The sequence below is a fragment of the Lactuca sativa genome, chromosome 1, assembly GCF_002870075.4.
Source record: "Lactuca sativa cultivar Salinas chromosome 1, Lsat_Salinas_v11, whole genome shotgun sequence".
Classification (NCBI taxonomy): Eukaryota; Viridiplantae; Streptophyta; class Magnoliopsida; order Asterales; family Asteraceae; genus Lactuca; species Lactuca sativa.
Window position 1 is genome coordinate 41,878,682 of NC_056623.2, and position 24,685 is coordinate 41,903,366.

The following is a 24,685-nucleotide window of genomic DNA, read 5'->3' on the forward strand; positions in this document are numbered from 1 at the left end:
TTAAACGGATATACTTTTGGAAAATAATAATTATAATAGGGCAGTATTATCTAAGACGTAAATGCTTGATATACTTTTGGAGAAAAAAAATTAGGATCATTAAAAAAAATTATATAAAGAAAATACAAATTTAAATTTGTTGAAATTATGGATGAAATTACTGGCGAAAATTTATTTTGGAGGGAGTTGTATTTTGTAAGTTATAATAATATTACAAAATTTGAAATATCTATATTTGTTGTGTAAATTAATAAATTTTATTGTTACTATACAAAGATAAAAAAGTAGGTTGATATGATATACAAAAACATAATAATTTCAATGATATTTTAAAATCATGCCAAAATTAATCGGATTCTTATGACATAAAAATTAAAAAAAAATCATAATCATCTCTAATCTATAAAAGTAACATTTTCGTAATTAATGTCAGTTCCCAAGATAGTTAATTTTTATTTTGTTAAAGGTACCTAATATCTTTTCATGTTTATTTGAAAAGTTTCAGAAAAGTAGTTAACTGATTTCATGTAATTTGTGACAAAGAAAATCGAAATATATGAATACATACATTTGATATAGGAACAAAAAATAATCGAAAAAAATATAAAAAGTGAAAGAAGGTACTAACCTTCTAGCGCACAAGAGCGAATGTTTATAGCAGAGAATGATGATGGAAGTTATAAGCAATATTAATGATGTTGTAGGAGAAGTTTTGAAGAAAAGAAACGATTGAAAATAAATGTGAGTCGCGGATTCAATGATGAATCGTATATGTGTGTGATAATTTGAATATGATTTTTCGGTATTAATGATTTCCTAATAAAAAAAGATTTTATATTAATGGTTTACTAATATAAACAGATTTATATTAATGGTTGATATTAAGGCCTTGATTGAAATGATTTGTTAGTGATATGTTTTTAAAATTGACCATATTAAAATCTTCATAACTGAAAATTCAAGATATAAAATATGGAAAGCTTTTATTGGAATTAAATACATTCCATTTCAACGAATGTATGTTATTGATTGATGATTGGAAAACATTTATTGGAATTAAATACATTCCATATGGGGAAGATGATGTCAGCAATTTGATCTAAGGGTGGAAAAATAAGATTAAAATACAATCAATGGTCCAGATTATTTAAGATGATGTCATAAGGTTTCTCTTTTAGTAATATTTAAGATATATATATATATATATATATATATATATATATATATATATATATATATATATATATATATATATATATATATATATATATATATATATATATAGGGGAGAGTTCAATTGAGAAAAAAAAAGGTTAAGAATTGGGGAATCATTCTCAGTCAATCATTTACTTTTGCCGCAAAATCCTCCATTGTACCGGCGGAAATAGGAAACGAATGCACATGTGTTTTCCAACATAACATATTTCCTTAAATTATGCTAATCATTACCTTAATATATACAAAAAAACATAGTTTTTATCGTTTTTTTTATTTTTATAAGCTATTTTTTATCAAAAAAATGATTTTAAATATACCAAAATTCATGATTTTTTATTCTCTACAAATAGACATCCATATTGATATAGTTTTAAGATAAAATAAAAAATTTATTTTTTTATATTTTCAGCTATCGTTATTTATAAGTGAATAAAAATGAATCAGGTTTTTACTACAGTACATTCGTTATTCAGTTATGAATAAAAACTATGATTAATTTTTTTTTTTTTTACAATTTAAGTATCATTCATATATGAATATAACATATAATACACATAGTATATTAATATTTAAATATTAGACGATGCATTCACTTATGAATATTACATAGTATATTCACTTGTGAATATTATATGGTATATTCACTTATGAATATTAGATAATATTTTCATATCTGAATATTACATGGTATATCACATGTGAATATTACATAGTATATTCATTTGTGAATATTAGATGATATATTCACTTATGAATATTACACAGTATATTCACATATGAATATTACAAGGTATTTTCACAAATATATATAATTTTTATATGTTATTCACATATGAATAACATACAGACTTGCATATTTGTTTTTTTGTTTTAATAATCATATACTGAGAAAACATATTCATATATGAATATAACGTGGTAATTTAGTTCATACATTTCATCAAACAGTTGGAGTGCATACAATTTAATTTTTTTTTTAAAATGTTAAAAACATGATATTTTGACCATTTAAATCTTACAAAAGAGTAGATTGATAGAGAATTATATGAAATCTTTCAAAAACAACGATCTGATATTTTTCTAACCTCAATTTTCAAGTTTTATTTGATAATCGATGTTGAATGAATGATATGAAGTGGATTTTTGTTGATTATCGATGATGTTGATCTAATAACGCTGGGAGTATAATTAATCATAGATGTTGAAGATCTGATCGTATTCAAGCACAATTGAAGGTTGAATTAAAAGAACCAAAAACGAATTTTTGTTGTTAACTGTTGAATCGTGTTGATTATTGACGAAGATCGATGATTGATTAGCACTGGATGATGTTGATGATGGTTTAATTGAAGAAATCTAAATGATTATTGAAAGTTAGAGAAGAAATTTGGATGATGAACGATGAATGGGTTTGAACTACAGATACGTATTTGAGATTGAAAGTTGTTCTCATATTTACAAGTTTGCCACCGTGTCTTTTTATGTTTGAATAAAATGAGTGGCTGAGAATGATTCCCCATTCTCAACCTTTTTTATTTTCTCAATTGAACCACCTCTATATATATATATATATATAGGAGTAGGATCAAATGAGAACACCAAAAAAGTTGAGAACGCGAGAACAAAGTATATTTATTTGTGATTCCATGTATTCATTTGTGGAGAAATGATAAACTTTTACGCCTTTAATTTCAATTGAATAAAAAAAACATATTCATGTTGATTGTGCGTAAAAATTTATCATTTCTCCACAAATGAATACATAGAATCCCAAAGGAATATACCTGTTCTCGCGTTCTCAACCTTTTAGGTGTTCTCATTTGATCATTTCCCTATATATATATATATATATATATATATATATATATATATATATATATATATATATATATATATATATATATATATATATATTAAATCTTATGATGTGTTATATATGATCACACGTTTTCTTTAGTTCGACACCAAGAATCTATTTTTCTTGTGTTTATAAGCGACCAAAAACCCTGTTGTCGTCATACCAACGACAAAATAATATTCTTCTTATCACATATGTAATTGTTTTTTAATTTTCCTCTTACATTTTGATGTTTTTTTATAAAATGATGTCGACCGATAATGACAAGCCAAAAATAATATTCTCATAAACCATCGCCTTAGAAGTTATTTCTTTTTTCCTCAATATGTTTTGTATATCTAAAGTGTTGAATGGATAAATAATGTTTGTATTGAGTAAGTGATATATAATGAAGTCTTTTTTGTTAACCTAGTGATCTGTTTTAATATGTACAAGCACAACCATTCAAAGATAGAATACTTACTGTGAACACGATTCTTTTAACTTTTAACAATCTATGGTGAATGGTTTTATTATGTTATGACATTATGCTAAACTTATTTCAAATAATTTGTAATAAAACATCATGTGAATGACCTTTTTATCTTATAGAAGTGATGTATAATATTTTTTAAAAGGGAGGGTAATAATATAAGTTTTTTTATAAGGCACTGAATACTTGGAACCAGAATAAAGTTTTAGTTATGACTTTTTGTAAACCCGATAAGATATCATAAACCCATTGGAGCGCCTCGATAAGATACTTGAATGGTATCGGGGAGGGTTTGGTAAATATTCTCACCCTATAGTCATTCCTATTTGGAATAATCGAAGTGATTGTTCTTATTATTATTATTACACTAGGTTTATATCTAATTGCAATTGGGAAATAAATTGTATACTATTTGGGTTTGAGGCTTTGGCAACAAGATTTTTGTATGTTTGGAAGTTTGATCTACGTGTAAAAAATAATTTATAAAAACTATTCCTATCATTTACTAGTCCTTGTGTAGTTTTTTTTTATAAAAACTGTCATATGTTTTTTTTTTGTATGTTGGGAGGTTTGGTCCCTTTGTAGAAAATAATATATGTAGATTAATTATAAATTAGAACATAGACATGTAGATGTTGATTTTGAAAGTATATTACTACATGAAAATTGACTATACGTGCAATTTACTATAATCAATATAATAAAATACTTTATGCTTATAAAAGTATAAATATATACATGCACCCCAGTTTAAATAGAAAACTCGATTTTTAGAACTAGTAGGCATCATTTGTAAACCTTAAGAGTTAAAACTTATTAGCCTTAAATCAGTCATAATTCGTAATAGAAGACATAATTATCGTGTGTAAGCCTTCCAACTTATTAGCTTAAATCAGTAGCAATACGTATACAATTGGCATCTTTATCTTGTTTCTTTAAATCATCTTTCTGTTTTATCTTCTGAATATCACTAAATCCTCGATAGAAACAATATTGTGAAAATTGCAACAAGAATTGTAGGAAGTTTTGCCAATGAATACGCAGCCTCGTTTTTCCCTATCACAAAAATGTCACATTAGTAGCAAAATGAAAAATTGGTGGTACATCAAAAGTATATTTCCAAACCATTATTTATATATACGTGGACTATGTTTTATTTCTACAAGATCAAATTAGTCAAATAAATTTTTTAGCTTAAAATAAAACCTACGAACATTTTAAAAATCAACTAATAATAGTATAGTTTTAAAATTGTGATAATATTTTCTTATAATTACTAAAAAAATGTTTTTAAAACTACTTACCACCAGGTCCAGGTGAGGCGACACTGCTAGGTGGCGACGGCGGTGGGCCGAGACCGAGGCGGTTACAATCTCCATCCAAATAGCCTGCGAAAACGAGAGCAAATTTCAGATTTCAGAGTTTGAATCCTCAAAAATAGAAACAAGAGGAAAATTAAATGACGATTCGGAATTATTCGGTTACATTGTTTCATGCAAACGAATTCCGGATTGTTGAACAAATTAGCAGCACGATCGTGACATTGACAATAGTGTCCGGTTCCGGTTGAGTTCACCACACAGTCGCCATCGCCACACCAAACTAAGTTACAAGCTGTAATCAAATCATGCGTCGAGATTAATTAATTAAAGTCATCGGAAAATAGAAAGATGAAGGATGAGAATCAATTGATCGATGCTTACGGCTGGTGAAGTTAATCGGTGGTGGAAAAGGCGGCGTCGGAGGTTGTGTACCACCGCATGAGAAATCCAGAGTACCTGCATGTCAAATCAAACTTATGAACTATCAGATCAGCGATAATTAATCATATACGAAACAAGAGATCATCGATCGATTATTAGGTGATTTCAATGATTTATTTATGTGTAAATGAGGGAGACTAACAGTTAGGGATGATGCAGGCGCCAAAGGACATAGGTCCGACTTGGATAGTCTTCCAGCCAGGATTACAGTCGCAATGAAATAGCAGCCCTAATAGATCAGGTACACACTTCCCTTCTCCACAGGTTACGTTTGTACACGCATCTGTTTTTTATCAAACACACCACAACCCACATTATCTTACCTTATTTAAAAATTGCTTTGTATATATTAATTAGGAGCATGATGAGGTGGCATTGAAAACGTAATACTACAAATTAGTTTAAGAGTAAAACATTTATAGTCGTGGTGATACCTTGAAGAGAGTAGGAAAAAAAGGCGGAGAGGCATAAAAGAAGTAAGAAACACGAGTTTGAGTTTGAGGTCATCGGAATATAACAAACAATCAAACTTGTGTAACTACTTCTCAGACTGAATCAACAAGTAATTGACATTAATTAAGATTTAAGACCGGTTGTTGATTAGTTTTATACCCAAAGACGTACAATGACAACATCATTGTAAGGTTCACCAAGAATGGACTTGGGCGGGGCTAGCCATGAGTTTAAACTTTTCTGTTTTTTTAATGTCGATTCAGACATTCTAATAATCACAGCATTTAGGCAGTTTAAGATGCCAAACCAAACACAAATTAACAAATTCACAAAGAAAGAAAACAAGAAAAAAAATTCCATGTTTATGTTTCCCATCATTAGAACCATTACAGATGGAATTTTACTGCGTCACATATGTGTACGTTATGGAACAATAGGAAGATTACCTTAACGGTAGATGTTGCTATGAACCAGTGATTTTTCTTTTTTGTGTGTTTATTTATTTTGTTAATGGGTTGATTTGAAAATGCTTTTGCAGAGTTTTAGGGTGCGTATTTAGATCCCTCTGGTGAGTTAATGTTTCAACCGGAATGGATAATAATAAACCATATCGTGAATTTAGCATGTTAGAAGTGGGGTACATGCACTCCGCTTGAATTGGCCAATCACCTATATATACATAAGAATGAAGAAAAAAAATAAAAAGTTCTAGTTTGGCCCCAATAAAAATAGAATTCTTTTAGAGTTTCTTCTTATCATTTTCATTTTTATTTCTATTTTTTACATATCGTTATCATTTTTGTTGAAAAAAAATCACAAAAAAAAAATAGAGATACATATAATGGCATATCACTAATTTTTCTTTTATTTGGCAATTTATGAAAAGAACCTCAAATATTATTGTGCTTTATTATTATTATTATTATATAATGCACCCCGGTAAAATTATTATCTGGATATTTGGGGCGTGTCAAGGTTTGAACCTTGAACCTCCTGTGTAAATTACCACATCTCAACCATTAGGCTCTCATTACGAGGAGTAAATGGAACAATTATGTTCCCATCAAGTTGAATATATTGGTTTCGAGATTTTCTCTTAACCAAATTCCACACGTGTTAGACTTGCTAAGGGATCGACTTAGATTCAACTATTTGCCCTCTTTGTGATGATTCTTCCAAAACTATGATTCATCTTTTCATTTTGAGTATGTCGTTCATTGATATTTGATATCCCACCGGTAGATGGGAGGATATTCAATGTCCCAAGTTGATAGTATGATCAAGTTGGCAGATATTGTGAGGCTATAAGAAAGTTTGAAAATGTCTTGATGCGGTCATTATTACTATTTTTTTGGGCTTGTTGGAAACATTGCAATAGCGTGATATTTGGAACTAGGGGTGTTCAAAAATATCCGCATCCGAAATATCCGATCCGAAAATCCGATCCGAAAATCCGATCCGAAATTTCGGATATCCGGATTTTCGGATATCCGAATTTCGGATATCCGATTTTTCGGATTCAGATACGGATAGTGAATTTATAAAGTTTCGGATATTTCGGATATCCGATATCCGAAAAAAATAATTTTTCTTTATTTTTTTAATATTTTAAAATGAGAAATTAGAAACATTGACATGTTTAATGGACTAATGTTCCCTACCATTTTCAACTTTTTCGTGACCATTCTTTCCAAACTTTTATTGCAAACATTTTCATTTACAATTGTTATATATTTGTTTGTTATAATCCTGGTTCGTTGGCTTATAATCAAAAACTATTAAGTAAATGCTACATATATTTATTTGTTGTTATCGATATATTCATCTATGTCGCAAGATTTAACATAGTTGTTATTATCAATTTTAAGAGTTGCGGTGATTTTACGGGTCGGATGTTCAGATTTGGATATTTATTTAAAACTAATGAAATTCGGATATCCGGTTTAATATCCGAATCCGTATCCGAAATTTCGGATATCCGAAATTTCGGATACGGATTCGGATATCAAAAATCAACTATCCAAATTTTCGGATATCCGGTTTTGAACACCCCTATTTGGAACGGTGAGTTCATATTGTCTCAAATTCTTACATTGGATTAGTAATAGACAAAAAATTGATTGAATTGGATTGCCTTTGCTTCTTTAACTTTGTAATGTTTTTACTTGCACCTTGCTAGTTTTTAATATAATTTTATGTTCCAAAAAAACAGCAATCACCAACATATAGTGGGTTAAAAAAGAGAATACTTCATATTTGGCGTACCCAAAAAATAATGGAGACATGCAAAACAACCAAACCTAAAAAATCGAATTTTTAAACTCAATTAGTTTTTGGTTGTTAAGAAAAAAAAAAACAAATTTTTATATTAGCTTGATTTTAATTTAATTTAAATACCAAAAAAACAAACCAAACTACAAATGCAATTGATTAACATGTTACATGGGTTCATGATTTCCATCAATAACTACGATATTAACATACATTTATGTCGTCATTATTAAGTTACTTTTTTTTAAACCTTATCAATATGCGTAACTAAAAACACAAAAAATCAAAAAGCAGAAAAATAAAAAGCTAGAAAAAAAAAAAAAATCATCGGTTGCAAATGTTAAACCACATGTTATATACCAATTAACGAAAAAAAAATCACTATTAATTTTGTGCATGTAATGTACCCTTTTTCAAACTCAGAAACGAATTTTTTTTTTGTTTGATTTTGGTTCTAGCCAAAAACCAAACCATGTCACCCCTAATAAATCACAATGTTCTCAGATCAAAAAGTAATGTCCGCACTTAGAGACCATTTTTCACAACATGACAACCAAAGAATTTTTCACAATTGGCAATAACATACAATACACATCACACGAAAAAAGGTTTTGGGTTATTTTTGTTAGGCAGATCCGAATTCTGAAAACCATTTTTCATGGCGTTCAATATCAGCTGCAGAAACACTAGGTTGGACTTTGGTAATGGCTTCTTCAAAATCACACATGGCAATTGGATCTTTTGCCATATCATCTTTAGACATGTTTTTAATTTCTTCACGAGTCTTTCCTGCTATCTTACGCCGCATTCCATTTAACGAAGCATCTCGGCATACATTTGTCAAATCATCACCACTATATCCCTCCGTTCGACGTGCCACATCAGCAATGTCCACATCAGCAGCTACCTGATAATGTCAATGATATACACAAAACATAGTAGTGGATTCAGTAGTCACTCTGCCAAAAACATGTATTTTACAATAACCATGCTGATAAAATTTAACAAAAACAAATAATTTACTATAATTGAGGTATTTCAATGCAATTTGGGTTTTTTTCAGTTTTAATATTTAAAAATATGCTGAACCTAAACATTCGGTTTTGGTTTTTTTGCACATACAGAAATGATTTTACCTCAACCGTCTTCAAATTAATCTTTATAAGCTCTTTTCTGCTCTCAAAATTTGGGAGGGGAATATATATACGCTTTTCCAAACGCCGCCTGAAACCCCCAGAAAGTAAAGAATTCTTATTGTAGAAGCAAAAGACAGGATAAGGGTAAAAAAGTAATTTTGTATATGATTAGCTTTAGACCTTAATGCTTCATCTATATCCCATGGAAAATTTGTAGCAGCCAAAACCATTACTATTTTGCGACTACCATCTTCATTTGTGCCTGCGTTGTTTACACCATCCACCTGAACTAGAAGTTCAGATTTAACCCTTCTGGAAGACTCATGTTCCCCTGAAGCCCTGAAAATATGAAAGAAATCATGATTCTCACAGATTTTAAATTAAAGGGAAAAGAAAAAACCAAAAAAGGTCTTACCCACGAGAAGTGCAAAGGGAATCAATCTCATCAATGAAAATTGTGCTTGGGGCATAAGCTCTGGCCAGGTCAAACAAGCATCTGACCATGCGCTCACTCTCTCCACGCCATTTTGAAGCCAAAGTAGCTGAAGAAACATTAAAAAATGTGGTCCCACATTCCGTTGCAACCGCTTTAGCCAGTAGTGTTTTCCCAGTGCCAGGTGGACCAAACATAAGAACACCTTTCCATGGCCTCCTAATCCCCTAAAATTCCAAGTAACAATCAATGGAAATACCACACATAAGCACAAGGAATGAATCTATGATTATAATGTAAACAAATGTAAGTGTGTTGCTATTATGTGTAAGGACATGTACGTACTCTAAAAGGATAAAAAAGAAAAATACGACATTCAAAGCAACTACTAGAGCTTAATCCAACAATACTACATACCTGAAAGTAATCAGGCATCAATAAAGGTAGAACCACAGCTTCCTCTAGAAGTCTTTTTGCTTCGTTCAAACCTGCAACATCTTCAAATCTTACTCCAGGGGTGTTCTCTAAGACATCCCTTTCAAGCATTGCAGCCAAGTCATGATCAGGCCCCTCATACTGCCCTCGTTTTGATGTGTGCTCTTCACCATCTCCATTCTGATGATTGCAAGATAATGTGCATAAGAGTGAGAGAGAGCACTAACAAATATTACTGAAACCAACAATGTTAATTATTATGCAGTGAAACTTACCATGGAATCATCCTTTGAAGAATTTGGCTTCCCTGAGCCACTGCCTTTTTTCCCAGTAGTTGATGCACGAACTCCTGAGTTAACCCTACTAGAAGCACCAGCTTTTCCTCCACGAGCAGTGGCTCCACCTCTGGTAGTACTAGTAGAACCCCTAGCCCAAGCTCCATCTTGTGGTGATTTCCTTGCACCCCCTACTCCAACTTTTGCAGATCTTCTATTTGATGTGTCTCGACTGGGTGGTCTCCACACATCAGGATCATGATCATCCATTGGAGCACCAGAAGAAGTTGGGTACTCATCCAGTGGTTCAAAAACAAATGATGATTTATTTGTAGATATAGGAGGTGAAGACGCCCTTCTACCCATTGAAGTCTCCTTGAAAGATCTCTTCTCAGAATCCAATTGTTTCACAACTTCTGTCTCCTCTGAAAGAGCTTTTTTCACATTCATCCACTTTGATCGAACCAGGGGATCATCAAGGGAGCTCAAGTGCCTATGACATGAACCAAAAACATCTTTTAATCGCTACCGAGTGATTAGTTTCCAATTAGGAAAGCAGTAGACAAAAATCTCGAGTATATAAGTTACAGAAGCGTCACAGAAGATCAAGTACCTAATGTGGAAATCATAATGTCTATGAAAAACACTAATCATGTAATAAATCAAACAAAATGCATAAACTCATATTTCAACCACAAAGAAATGAAATGAAAATATCTCGATTCGGTCAAGCAAATCCAACAGTTCGTTCTATTTCAACTACAAACCTTCTGATTCTTCACATAGCTAATACCTATTAACTCGATTTTAATATCTAACGACAATGTGCATCAGTGCGTGCTGATGAGTCTATATTTGAGCTAAATAACAAGAGAGAAGTAGATACTTGTTGATCTGAGCGATGGCGCCATCGAAGAAGATAACGGAGGTATCATAGAGACCTTCAAGTGCATATTCTCTAGCTAATTTCAAATGATCTTGTAATCCTGCAAGCGATGCCCCTGCCATGTATAATCAACCGCGCTGCTGTCACACAAAAAGTTAAATCCTAGGGTTTTTCTTATAAAGTTCTCAAAGGAATCGATTCAAATTAAAGCAAGAATACTTCAACGATCTTGAAATGAACGGAAACATAATTCAAATCTCCATTTGAATGTAAAGTTATCCAAGAAACATGAGTGAAGAAGAAGAGTTTGGGGAAGATGACGGCGACGTTTAAACGGCCGAGAAACGGGCAAATATTAGATGCGCTTTCGCAATCCGTTTCTTTGTAGTTAGTTGTCCACGTGTTTCACAAAAGCACTAATAAAAACTTAGACTTAATTGCAAAAATGGTCCCTGTGGTATGCAATTTTTTGGGGTTTTGGTCCAAACCACGAGTTTTTTGGTTTTGTGGTCCTTTTGGACTGGTTTGTTTGTGAGAATGGTCCCTATACTTAACACCCGTTAAAAAGAATCCGTTAACCCCCTCATGTGCCTTGCACGTGAGGGTATTTATGTCTTTTTACTTACAGGGGCCATTTTTGCATATGGAAAAATAAAACATCCTTTATATATCGTTTTCTTTTCCCAGCTTCTTCCCCAACAAATCTTCTTCCCCAACGTTCTTAATTGTTCTTCCCCAACGACTATTTTCTTCCATTTCTCCTTTCCTGACTTGCAATCGAACAATGGTGGTTTGTTTTTGTGGAAAGCTTGCTTTGGTGAAAACGTCTTGGACACCACTGAATCCCGGCAGGAGGTTTTATGCTTGCCCTACTAAGGATTTTGTTTGTGGGTTTATCGGGTGGGTTGACCCGCTAATTTGTGCTAGGAGTAAAACCATCATACCTGGTCTTCTAAGAAACATAAATTCGTTGGAGGAAAGATGTAATGGGCTGGTAAGAAGTATCAACATGTTACAGGAACAGTGCAATAGACTTTTGAGCAGGAACAACATGTTGGAGGCAAGGTGTGATGCATTGAAGGATGAAGGTTTCAAGCTGAAGATGTATTTATGTGCAAGTTGGTTTATGTTTGTGATTGTTATCTTTAGTATTTGGTCTATGTAAGGGATAGGGTTAGAAAAATGTGGGGATTTTTGTTGATCAAGTGATGCAGGGTAAAAATGGTATAATTTTGTTGTAATTTGACTTCATCATGTTTGTAATGAATTCCAATGTTGTTAATAATATAAATGATATTCAAGTGTGAAAATGTGTTCAAAATGTGTATCAATTGTCAAATATAAGCACATAAATAGAACCAAAATGTAACAAAGGTACATTACCAAAATACATGTCATAAATTGACCAAAATGAACATTCCATTAACCACATGAGTGGAACCAAAAACCATTACCAATTTAAACATACAAGTGTCTGTGCACCATACATAACCACATCATCAAACCATAACTAAAGTTTTCAAAAACAAACAGTTTTTAACAACAAGAAACTAAATAGTCATTGCACCACAACAAACAACCATAATCACTTCTTAGATTGATTCCCTCATTGCCCTTTACAGGTCCTAGAGTTGTGTCCCTTATTCTTGCATTTGCTACAAGTAACACTGATATGTTTCCTTGATAGCTTCTGCACTCCATCATTTTTTGGCCCTTGGGAATGTTCTCCTTGCATCTCATTGACTCCATCACCTTGACTTGCCTTCTGCCTTTTGCTTAACCTTTCACCCTCACTTTGTCTTCTTTTTTTCTTAGGCTTTCCCACCTGAGTGCGATGTGGAGGAGGGATTAGCTTTGTTGGACAATTACTTTTAGGCCACATGGGTCTCCCTTTAATTGGTTCCACCTTAAATGAATAAGCTTTTTGCCATGTCTCTAGCCAATACACCTTGTGTACCCACTTGTAAATGTCAAGCTCAGCCTCAGGGTCTTTGCTCATTTCATTCAGAGTTGCAATTGCATGCCTGCAAGGTATTCCCATTAATTCCCACTTTCTGCAAGTACAAGTTTGGTTCCTAACATCCACCACATGTTGATCTTGCAATGCTCCAGTGACTTGATACTTGTTTGCCCCATTCCACCTAGCAATATATTGTGAAGCACCTTTTTTCCTTGCATCTAGGATGTCTGTTGCTATAGGTGTTAGTGGACCTTTAGCCTTCTTCATTGCCTTCATGACATTGCATATCCTCTTCATTAGATACTCCCTGATGAACTCTAAACATGAAATTACAGGTTTGTCCCTGCCTTTCTCTATCTTCCCATTAAACACTTCACACATGTTTGAAATCAACACATCAGAAACAGCTATTCCTGCACATTAAAATAACATACAATTAATGCTGATAAATAACTGAAACACATAATCATTACCATATGCAAACATATACAATTACATGAGAAATGACTCCTTGCCCAATGTACAGGAGGAATTTGCTTTAACCATTGACATGCCTCCTTATCATACTCACTAAACTCTTTCATCAAATGTTCAAACTCATGAATGGTGGTTGTTGATGCACACCTCCATAAATGGTCCCTGTACTCAGTTTGCCCCCACTTCTTTCTCATATTGTCATGAATATGTCTAATACAGTACCTATGCTCAGCATTGGGAAACAATTGATCAACTGCAATTTCTAATCCCTACATGACTCAACATACAATAATTAGAATTAATTTCTTGGTAAAAAAAACACAATCTAAATGATCAATTGATGAATTGTAATTTACCTTTTGCCTGTCACTTATGAAAGTATAGTTTGAGTTGCTCCCAAGCTCCAAGTCATCCCCAAGGTTTTCTAAAAACCACTTCCAGCTAGCTGTGTTTTCAGACTCAACAATTGCATAGACCAAGGGATAAATTCCATTGTTGGAATCTAGACCAACTACTGTAAGAACCTGACCAGGGAATGGGCCTTTCATGAAGGCACCATACAAACCTACTAAGTCTCTAAGACATGCTTTGAAACCTTTTTTCAGTGGACCCAAGCATACATAAATCCTTCTAAACTGCCTTGTTGGGGATGCAGGGTTGCCATTAGGACACACATATATTTTGACTGTTGTGTCTGGGTTTGTAGCTTGAAGTTCAAGAGCATAGTCCCTCAACAACTCAAACTGTTTTGTGTAGTCCCCAGTTACATGCTTTCTTGCCATATCTTTTGCCCTAAACACCTTATCCATCTAAATACTCACCTGGTAAGTCTTTTGAAAGTGATCTTGTATGGCTCTCAAAGGAATCTTCGGATTTGCCTCAACTTGATCTATGATTTTCTTGCAGATTAAAGAAGCAGTACAAGCTCTGAGTTTTCTTGTTTGTAAGCATGTATGAGTTTGGTTTAAGGTCCTTATAAACCAGTCAGATTCGGGGTTCGACCTAGATGCATGTATATACCAACCACATGTTTCTTTTTGTGTCTTTACTTATTTGCCCTTGCTTTTTGAAGTGGTAGGTTGAGTCCCCACTTGACCTTTATTGATGACAGGTACAACTCCTCTGCACTGTGCCCTAAGCCTTTGACTGCCATTTTTTTAAAGAATAGATTCCTTCTTGTTTCTAGTGCGTGCACATCAATTAACTCCTTTAATTCTTTTTTACTTTTAAACTTTTGCCCCACTGAGAATGACTGTATATGTACTGACCCAAGGCTGCACCTTTTTTCTTTTCCCAAATTTTTTATGAGAGCTCTTCTTTCTCTGTCTTGGTCTGATCCTTCATCCAGTGATTCGAACTCCTCATTGTTGATCACTTCCATATCTTCAGGTTCATGACCATCATTAATACATGCTCCTTCAACATCACTGTCAACATTTAGAAAGAAGTCTGCCATGTCCACATCAACATCTTCTATAGTGTTCTCCTCATCCATTATGTCATCCACTTTATCTTCATTTTCTGATTGTTTCCCATCATGATCATCACCTTCATCCTTTTCATACTCTTCATCACTCTCTTCAGATTCAACATCCCCTTCATACTCTTCAACATCCTCATCACTTCCAATTAAATTTTCCATAAGGTTGTCAAAAAGCTCATTATATTGTTCATCATCATTAATGGGTGGGGTGTTGTAGCATCTATCAATATGGTCATTATCATGAACCCCAATCATCTCATCCCCTACATTATCAATATTTGAAGTAAATGGATTGTAACATCCTTCAACAACAGTTGCAGCCTCATAAACCTCCTTAACACCCTCATTAGTGTTTTCCTTCTCTTTTAAATCATCAATATCCTCTAAATTAAGCCTCTTGCTACAAGAACCTTCCTCTCTTTTTGAATTCCCAACTCTACCCCTTCTATACTCTGGAGATAATGCATCAGTTTTACTCCCAAAAAGAATCAAAGACATGTACTCACCAATTGGCTCATCATTGACATGGTTCATATTTCTCAATAGAGATTCTACATGAACTTCAGCCTCATATTTATCCCCTTGATCATCATTTTCTGGTAACTCCTCAATGACAACTTTACCCTTTGCATTTGGAGACATGAAGTATGTGAGTAGATTTGTCTTCCCATGTTCTGTGTACACTTCAATCAACTTGTTATTTTGAATAAATTTAGAAAGATTGATAACATCCTGATCATTCCCTAAAGCTCTAAGACCAAATTGAAAGTCACCATTGGGTATCCTGAAATGGTAGTATATCACTGGGGATTCATCAGTCAATTCAATCATCCGTGGGTCTAGGTAACCTAGGTCAAGCATTATGGCATCAAGTTCATGTATAGAAAACTCATCTATGTCCACATAATCAACATAACGCACTTCACCTCCAGTATACTTTATGTCAGGTAACTTAGTAAACTTCCCACCATGATGAAGCTTAATACTAAACCATGTGGGTGCACCCGCTACAAGTCAAAATTGTACATGATAACAAAGTCAAAATTTGACGGATTTTAGTATAAATCAAGGGTAAAATGAAAAATATGAATGTTTAAGAAAACAGAGCAACTTACCATATAAGGATGATACGTCGACAACTTCATTTTTTGGTCTGATCTGCCACATTACGTACACCATTTCGACTTTAAAGTATGACCTTGTCTCCTTTTGCTTCGATTAGGTTCTTTGGATAACGAAATATTTTTTTGCAAGTTTAATGGAGCAGAAGGAAGAAGGAGGGAGGTGGGGAGTTGACGGGTGTTTGGGATTGTAAATGAGGGATAAAAGGTAGAAGGAAGTGTTGACATTTGTATGCAAAAATGGCCCCTGTAAGTAAAAAGACATAAATACCCTCACGTGCAAGGCACATGAGGGGGTTAACGGATTCTTTTTAACGGGTGTTAAGTATAGGGACCATTCTCATAAACAAACCAATCCAAAAGGACCACAAAACCAAAAAACTCGTGGTTTGGACCAAAACCCCAAAAAATTGCATACCACATGGACCATTTTTGCAATTAAGTCAAAAACTTATTAGTGAATTTTATTTCCAAACTTACGCTTTAGTAAAAATATTTGGCGGAAGTATCGTTCCACAAGGTTCTAAAAAACTCGTCGTACCTTCGTCATGGTGTATCATGGTTGTAAAATTTGTATCTCCCATCAAGTTTTATCAAAACACCGTCTTAACTCATATATGTATATAAAAATAAATAATAGTTGAAAATACATATAAAAATATTAATTGTATACAAAATTGTCGCGTTATGTCACGCCTTACAAACGAGGTGACTCGTCAACGCTCAAAAGAGCTTGAGGCTTGACATTGCCGTCAAGTCACGCCTTACGCTATCTAGAACCTTGTATTTCAATAGTGACTTCGAGTTTATGCTCTTTTACAGAGTAAACCCAACCCTCAAGAGGATTTTACCGAAAACTTCCCACACATGGGGCCTAATTGAAAAGAGACAAATTTAACATCTCTAAAGATTTGAACTTCTGACTTCGAATTCACATAAGTATCAAACTCGGTGCATCAATCTATCTAAGTTGGACATTTCGTGCATAAAAACAGTTGTTATAAATCAATAATTTAGACTACACATTATGCTAGTATATTGTCGAGGGTATTCATATATGGCAAGGGTTGTCGGCGGTATCCATATGTGGCAAGGGTTCGTGCATAAAAATAGTTGTTATAAACCAATTGTGTGTGTGTGAGAAAGTGAGAGAGAGAGAGAGAGAGGGAGAATGATATATATATATATCATTCTCTCTCTCTCACACACACACAATTGGTTCTTAGTTCATCTAAAACACGCCTTAACTTTCTACATTGATAAGCAAGAATGACAAGGTTGAGGTGGAGCTCAGTTTGAGTGTGGTGTCATTGGCACCATATGGTTTAGCCATATAAAATTATACGATATACACAATGCTTGAAAGGTTGTAATATCATCATCGTTTCCCCATTACTTACTAAAGGAATGGTGTTTATATCCCTCACGTCATAAAAAGGCGCCAAGCAAAAGAAATAGTATACATGATGAAGTGTGACCACGGTCATGAGAAGCCACTATGTGTCAACATCATGTTAAGGGCGGCGGTGTGCACATTATGGACAAGCAGTCACCTCGGCACCATGCCCATAGTATAGTGAGTATACATACAACTTAAGAGTTAAGTTCTAATAGCCAATACATGGTTTAAACTTAGCCTATATTGATCCATTTAATTGTGTATTAGCAAAATGACCATTTTTTGTGTTAAATAAATGTATTTGACCAACTTTTTATTACACTATCAAGATCATTACTAAGTTAGGAACAAGGCGTTCTTGATTATGAGGTAATACATAACGTATGTTTTTTCTCATTTGCACCAAATTTTTCTTAAAAACTTTCTTTATGTGTGAAATGGTAATTTCAATACATTCTCATTTATCGACTATCTTTCTTTAACTTTTTCAATCAAATGTCATCTTTTAAGTGTTGGTATCGTATCTACTTCTTACTGTTATGTCTATGTAACTTTTTTTTTGTTAGACTTCAGTAAAAATACAACGCATTTAATTTCTTGAAATTCAAAATTGTTATTGTTCATAGTTGCCATCATGATAAGTTGGAATCTACATTTTCATCCCAGTTGTCATTTTTGTAGTCAACATTTGGGTCTTTTATTTCGATCTAATCAAACAAAGTTATGTTGAAGTTGTCCACATACATATTTATTCTCTTATTATTTAAATGGGCACACTCAATAAACTCCCTATAATCATTATCATTTTGGATGATATTCAACCCCAACCTCACTCAATGTTTCTTCAGGAAGACAAAAGTAAACAACATCGACTCACTTTCTTATAAGCTTTTCAACAAAATTCATGAAGTCAGAGCCCTATCCCACTGAAATCAACATCTCGGACATATGTTTTGTCTGGATCAAAATACACAAATGGTTTGGGGGAGTATTCCATTGTCATGGAAATCAACAATTAGCAAGGCAGTGTCTTTTACATCTCTTGTCGTTTCTCTATTCAACTTTGTGATTGATCAAGAAGGTTGAGTAATGGAGATTTGGTGTGCATAATTGACGGTGAGTAATGGAGGGTTTTGGTGTAAGTGTGGAGGAAACGTGCCATAATACATATTTTTTAAAGTGATAATAACTAAAAAGGGTAATATAATTTTCGATTTGTAAATATTTGGTTGCTGAGTTTTTTTCCGTCCACATTTACCCCCTTCAACTTGTCGAACTGTACACATCTAGTCCTTATGACTGACTACTCTAGGAAAGCAGGAAAAAAATAACTTAATAGGGTAATATATTTCTCACTTTGTAGACATTTAGTCCTTAATATTTTTTTTGCACATTTAGTCCTTAATATTCTTTTGTTGCAAAATAAGTCATTTTTGTTTTGTACACATTCAATACTTATGATCGGTTTCATTAGGTTTTTCTTACAACATCCTACGTGGGACAATCATTAATAAGGTGTTCGGAGTTGTTGATGCTTATGGCCACAACAACCTTGGTTGTTTGGTTGCTTAGGTCTTGTGGTTAGGCTTAGATCATGTGTTCTGAACGTCGTAACTTCTTGACACCATCTCAAATTTTAACGATAGATATATCCATGCGTTCATATTTAAGTCTATTACAAAATTCATTTAAATTACTCCCATTAAAAGTAATATATTTTTATTTATGGTTTTTATATTCATGCGTTCTTTATGAATGTATGTATGAACGTTTTTTTAATCGTAAGTAAATATATATTACTTTTAACGGGAGTAATCTAAAAGAAAATTTTAATAAACTCAAACACGAACGTGTGGATATAAAGATCGTTAAAATCTGAGATCGTATGAAGAAGTTACGACGTTCGGAACATAAAACCTAATCCAAACCTCGAGACCTAAGTAACCAGACAGCCGAGGTCGTGGTGGCAGTAAGCATGAACAACCCTGAACACCTTATTAATGATTATCTCGGGTAGGATGTCGTGAGAAAAAACCTAAAAAAATCGTGTGTAAGTACTGAATATCTACAAAAACAACAATGACTTATTTTGCATCAAAAAAAAAATTAAAGACTACATGTGCAAAAAAAATATTAAGGACTAAATGTGTATAAAATGATAAATGCAATACCCTACTAAATTTTTCCGAAATACCTAGAGTTGTCGGTCATAATGACTGAATGTGTACAATTTAACAAGTTGAAGGTGTAAATGTGGATGAAAAAGTAACCAAATGTGTACAGATCAAAAAGTATATTACCCTTTTAAGTCATTGTCCTTTTTTTAAACAACCATATATTAAAAAGAGAGACTTTAACAAGAAACTATAAGAGAAAAGACAATTTACAAACTGTCTAAAAGGTTTGCAACCAACAAACCCAATTTCTAGAACATTTACTATTTCTATTACAATACTACCAAAAAGAAAAATTCATTTATCAAATCAACAATTTCATATTTCTTGATCTTATTACCCACAAAAATTTGATCGTTTCTTGAACGCCAAAGGTACCAAAATCATGGTATAAACCACCGCATCAATGACTACATTTTTTTCACGGTACAAGGGATATAGTCAATTGAATCAAACATAGCTCTAGCCGAGACATAACATGTTGGGTAAGAATCGAGCCATCTAAACACCGCATCCCACGTGCTAGCTGCCACCTCATATTTGTAAAATAGATGATCAAATTTCTCGATTTCCAACGCACAAACAAGACATAAAATAGACGAAATATCAATTCCTCGTTTGTCTAAGTTATCCCTAATAGGAAGTTGATCAAAAAGAAAATGCTATACTAACTTGTTGACCTTTCTAGATACAAAATGGTTCCACGTAGTAAGCATGTCACTCGAAGGTAAAATATGATTATCAATCCATCTTCTTGTACCCGCTACGAAAATTCTTTGGAATCTCCTATATCCAACCTCCATTTCTCTTCACTATCCGACAAACTGATACTTTGAAGAACATGAAGCATATCATTTAATTGTGTGGTCTCCTCTCCACCTCTAATTTCTTGACGCTACTGCCACATACACCCAGTTTCATTCCTTCTCTCAAAAACCGTCCGATCACAATTTGTATCAAGTTCAAAAGGACATGAAAAAGAGCATAACAAAAGCTGACCACCCACACACATATCACTCTAAATTTTGATCAATTAACCATTACCAAGTCTCATCTTCGAAACTGAATGATTATAATATATTTTTCCTCCAAACGATAAATGGAGCTAAGGATACAAGCCCACGACCCAACCGCTTTAGCCCTATACTGACCCATCTCGAGCCCACCTTGATCATCATAGAAAGCTTTAACATTTAATGGTATACCGAAAATATATGTAACGACCCAAAAATCAAGGGTAAAAATTTTATTTTTAATATAGCTAAAACATTGATACCATTTATTTCAAACATTTCGAAACATCGTTAATTAAAATATTTATCAGAGTTCATCCCAAAATCATTCAATGCGGAAAACATAGGTGTGTGCATTGCGATCAATCCGAGCCCTTCTTTTCCAAATCGATGATACCTGAAACCAAAATTGTAAATCGTAAGCACAAAGCTTAGTGAGTTCCCCAGAGCATACCCCACACACAATCCACATAATACATATCATATTAGTTATAAAAGCTACATATATCACATAAGCCATATCAATCACATAAGCCACACATATAATCATATAAGGAAGCCGTGGAAACCCTCAAAGGTCTTACTCCGGGTGCCATAGGAACCCCCTCATGGTCTTAGCCCACTGTCATGGGAACCCCACCATGGTCTTCCATAACTACCAATCAAACCACACAACACATATAGCTAATTGCCATGGGAACCCCCACATGGTCTTAGTCTATTGCCTCGGGAACCCCCCTGAGGTCTTCCATGCAAAGGTCATACTAGCATAGCACATAATCAACTAGCATATAACATATCATAAAATGGTCCGACCTTGGTGCCTTAGACCCATTAGTATGGTGAGGAGACTCACTTAGCACTGCTGAAGTCTCGCAGTTAAAACTCTAGCTGCTGGTTGACAGGTTCCCGAACTGTCAATCATCAAAACGACACCCAATTAATAATCGGGTTCCAATACATAACCATAAATCTACATTTGGGGTAAATGGACCATTTTACCCCTAACCTATCTTGGTTCACAACCAAGGCCCAAACTCACACTCTGAAGGCCCAAAAGCCCAATAATCAACCAAGGCCCAACATATGAACCAGATTTCCAAATTGGGCCCAAACCTCTACATGGGATTATTTTAAGGCTCAACCAATTATTCTAGTCCATATGATTGTTCTTGAATGGCCCATTATTGGCCCAATCACCAAAGCCCAATAGAAAGGCCCAACTTAAGGCCCAAGTGAAATTAGTGTTTTCAAATAAAAAGATGATTAGGGTTAAGTGTTTCTCACTTAATCCATTAAGGAATTAATCCATTAAGTCCATCAATCTATTGGGCAAATCATATAGTGGTCGGCTTAATACATAATCCCAATTCGGTCATCCAACATGCGTGTCCCGACAACCCATAATCCTTATAAACAAAATTAGGGTTTTCTTAACCCTAATTAGGGTTTCTAACCCAATCACAACCCAATAGGCCCAAAACTAAGTCTTTAGATCAATTAGGGTCTCACTAGGCCCACTAGGGTCTCATAATGCCGATTAGGGTTTCATAGGTTGGGCACTACTCGCTACCACCTCAGGTAGTGGTGGTCTACGGCGGCTCGCAGCGGCGGCCACCACCTCATGGTGGTGGTTATGGTTCTAGAGCATCCCAAACGATATCCAAACACAAACAAGCACACCGTCACCCAACACGACAGCTGGTGGCGACAGGAGGCGGTAGCCACCACCTCACGGTGGTGGTTATGAGTTTCGTTTCATTATTCTAATCTCTAATTATATTTTACAATGCTTTAACCCAAAAAAATAAACACACACTAATAGATAAACACCCACACAACCCTTATGGTGGTCGGCGGTGGTAGATGGTGGCAGCCACCACCTTACGGTGGTGGTGGTGGCTTTCTTGGTTTTTCCTGCCAACGAACACTTCATACTACACTCCATCGGAATAAAAACACACGCACCAATATGTACCCACAGCCACCCCACACACGGTGGTTAAAGGTGACAGAAAAACAAAATGGCGGCAGCCACCATGGTTGGCTGCCATGGTGGCTCTCTTCAACATTCGGCCATCCAACAAAACGCACACACAAACACGATGCAACTGCGATTTACCCACACACACACATGTGAAGCACGAGCACCCACCACGCAGCAACACCTTGGACATGGAGGATGAGGACGGCGACAGAGGAATTAGCTCCATCGGCTACATCGGAAAAACCTTGACACATTGAACTAGCCGCAAGGCGGCGACGGTGACAACGACAATGAGCCACAACGACAGCAACGGCAGGCGGCGATGACTTTGTCTTCTTCACAAAGGTGGTGCAACGACGGAGATGGTAGCTGTCGGGCTCGACGATGCAAACGGCGGCTGATGACGTCGACTGGGAAACGGCATGCTCGCCGGACTTGTCTGATCGGAACCACGAAGAAGGGTGGTGGCTGGAGAACTTCCGACGGTGGCGGCTGCATCCTTAGGTTAGGGTTAGGGTTACAAGAATGATTTATACCTGACGCCTTCCCAATTTTTCTCCATAATGTCACCTTTGGTCCCTCCTTTCCCTTTTTCTTTCAAACTCAATCCATAATTTGCCATTTAAACCCTGCCTTCTGAATTCCCTTTCAAAACAAGTTCAAAATTTACCCAACAACCCCCATATCTAAAAATCCTTTCATAATAAGTCCAACACTTACCAAACACCCCCTGTCTTCTAAAAATCTTTACAAATTAAATCCCAAAATTATACTTTAGCCCCGAAACTCTAAATCATGTCATTCGACTCCCCGAAATCATTCCTTACCATTCCTTACATGCCCAACCACTCTAGTAACATGGTCACCATCCTGGGCACACCCTAGCCTTTCTAGGGTAGCCATGACGAATCTTCGCAAAGCCCTAAATCCACAGGTGAACGAATTCCTCGCAACAAGATCACATCTACTCCGTCTGATATTTGTTGTCTTGAGATGGTATGATTCCCTGAAAGACCACTCATACTAAACCATTATCGTTGAATCCAGTCCGTTTATCCCTCAATTGACTACTCAACTTCTAATAGCTCAAGCTTTCCACTATAAAACAGGATCACTGACCTAATTATCTGTGCAAATCGCTTATACTTGGCCAAGGCTCAGCTAATCCCGCTGTGAGTGACTTAGCATCACCCCAAGCAATCAGTTATTTCGTCCGTACTTGCAACCTAAACACAAATACTAATATTGCCCAAACGCTGAAACTGCCCGGATCACTGAACTGTCTGAAACAGTATGCTGCCACATGGCTGCTTTCCAAAATCTACTGAGACCTCCTTGGTCTCAATTCATTTGTCAAACATCTGAAACACCGGGTTCCGGACTGGCTGTGGAGCTAAAGGACTCCTGCATAGTCGCCTCACACGACTTCTGACTGGAATCCTCTTCTGTCAATAATTACCACTGATTGTCTTGCCCTTGTGGCTCTAACGACCTTTTGATCTAACTGATCGGGCTCATACGTCGAGTCCTGACGTCACCAAATTCAAGGCCAAAAGTGATTGCTACCTAACTAATGGTAGTCTTATATCACAAACAATCTTATACGGTCCATTGCTTCCCTAATCCCATAACTGTAGTGGTGTTCCTACGGTCATATCGTTGCCTCAACCAGATCTAATCCATCTGGGTAATTTCATAATCCATAAATCAATCCATGGATTTGCCATGCCTTCATTGCTACACCCGAACTGGCGAATACTATTGTTCCTTCCACGTCTTAACAACGCGCTCATGCTATCTACCAACCTAGTGAATGTTACGGCTACACCTGCAGACTTACAACACTTTATCACTATATGACCGCTAGTGAA

General features: G+C 34.9%; 3 protein-coding genes across 3 annotated transcripts; all 3 read right to left on the bottom strand.

The window, feature by feature from the left end:
* Positions 1-4,306: 4,306 nt before the first annotated feature.
* On the bottom strand, positions 4,307-5,582 carry LOC111910812 (uncharacterized). The gene is made up of 5 exons (XM_023906628.3): positions 5,454-5,582; positions 5,252-5,326; positions 5,034-5,162; positions 4,853-4,936; positions 4,307-4,604 (listed from the first exon to the last, which is right to left on the bottom strand). The coding sequence occupies exons 1-5, from the start codon at positions 5,482-5,484 to the stop codon at positions 4,519-4,521; spliced, it is 405 nt and encodes a 134-aa protein (XP_023762396.1). The 5' UTR covers positions 5,485-5,582; the 3' UTR covers positions 4,307-4,518.
* A 2,956-nt stretch (positions 5,583-8,538) lies between these two features.
* Positions 8,539-11,578, bottom strand: LOC111909342 (katanin p60 ATPase-containing subunit A1). Its single transcript, XM_023905155.3, has 7 exons — positions 11,201-11,578; positions 10,315-10,807; positions 10,022-10,219; positions 9,587-9,831; positions 9,352-9,510; positions 9,172-9,259; positions 8,539-8,942 (listed from the first exon to the last, which is right to left on the bottom strand). The coding sequence occupies exons 1-7, from the start codon at positions 11,320-11,322 to the stop codon at positions 8,661-8,663; spliced, it is 1,587 nt and encodes a 528-aa protein (XP_023760923.1). The 5' UTR covers positions 11,323-11,578; the 3' UTR covers positions 8,539-8,660.
* A 1,228-nt stretch (positions 11,579-12,806) lies between these two features.
* Positions 12,807-14,446, bottom strand: LOC128127116 (uncharacterized). Its single transcript, XM_052765484.1, has 3 exons — positions 13,994-14,446; positions 13,669-13,906; positions 12,807-13,573 (listed from the first exon to the last, which is right to left on the bottom strand). The coding sequence occupies exons 1-3, from the start codon at positions 14,444-14,446 to the stop codon at positions 12,807-12,809; spliced, it is 1,458 nt and encodes a 485-aa protein (XP_052621444.1).
* Between the last annotated feature and the right edge of the window lie 10,239 nt (positions 14,447-24,685).

Excerpts from the sequence above, each read along its gene's own strand:
- LOC111910812 (XM_023906628.3), bottom strand. The coding sequence starts at position 5,484 with ATGTCCTTTGGCGCCTGCATCATCCCTAACT. Across the intron at positions 5,327-5,453 it reads CGCCTGCATCATCCCTAACT|GTACTCTGGATTTCTCATGC; the intron begins GTTAGTCTCCCT and ends TTTGACATGCAG. Across the intron at positions 4,605-4,852 it reads CGCCTCACCTGGACCTGGTG|GGAAAAACGAGGCTGCGTAT; the intron begins GTAAGTAGTTTT and ends TTTTTGTGATAG.
- LOC111909342 (XM_023905155.3), bottom strand. The coding sequence starts at position 11,322 with ATGGCAGGGGCATCGCTTGCAGGATTACAAGATCATTTGAAATTAGCT. Across the intron at positions 10,808-11,200 it reads GCCATCGCTCAGATCAACAA|GCACTTGAGCTCCCTTGATG; the intron begins GTATCTACTTCT and ends TTCATGTCATAG. Across the intron at positions 9,511-9,586 it reads TCCCTTTGCACTTCTCGTGG|GGCTTCAGGGGAACATGAGT; the intron begins GTAAGACCTTTT and ends TCATATTTTCAG.
- LOC128127116 (XM_052765484.1), bottom strand. The coding sequence starts at position 14,446 with ATGGATAAGGTGTTTAGGGCAAAAGATATGGCAAGAAAGCATGTAACT. Across the intron at positions 13,907-13,993 it reads TCATAAGTGACAGGCAAAAG|GGATTAGAAATTGCAGTTGA; the intron begins GTAAATTACAAT and ends TGAGTCATGTAG. Across the intron at positions 13,574-13,668 it reads TCCTGTACATTGGGCAAGGA|GAATAGCTGTTTCTGATGTG; the intron begins GTCATTTCTCAT and ends TTTAATGTGCAG.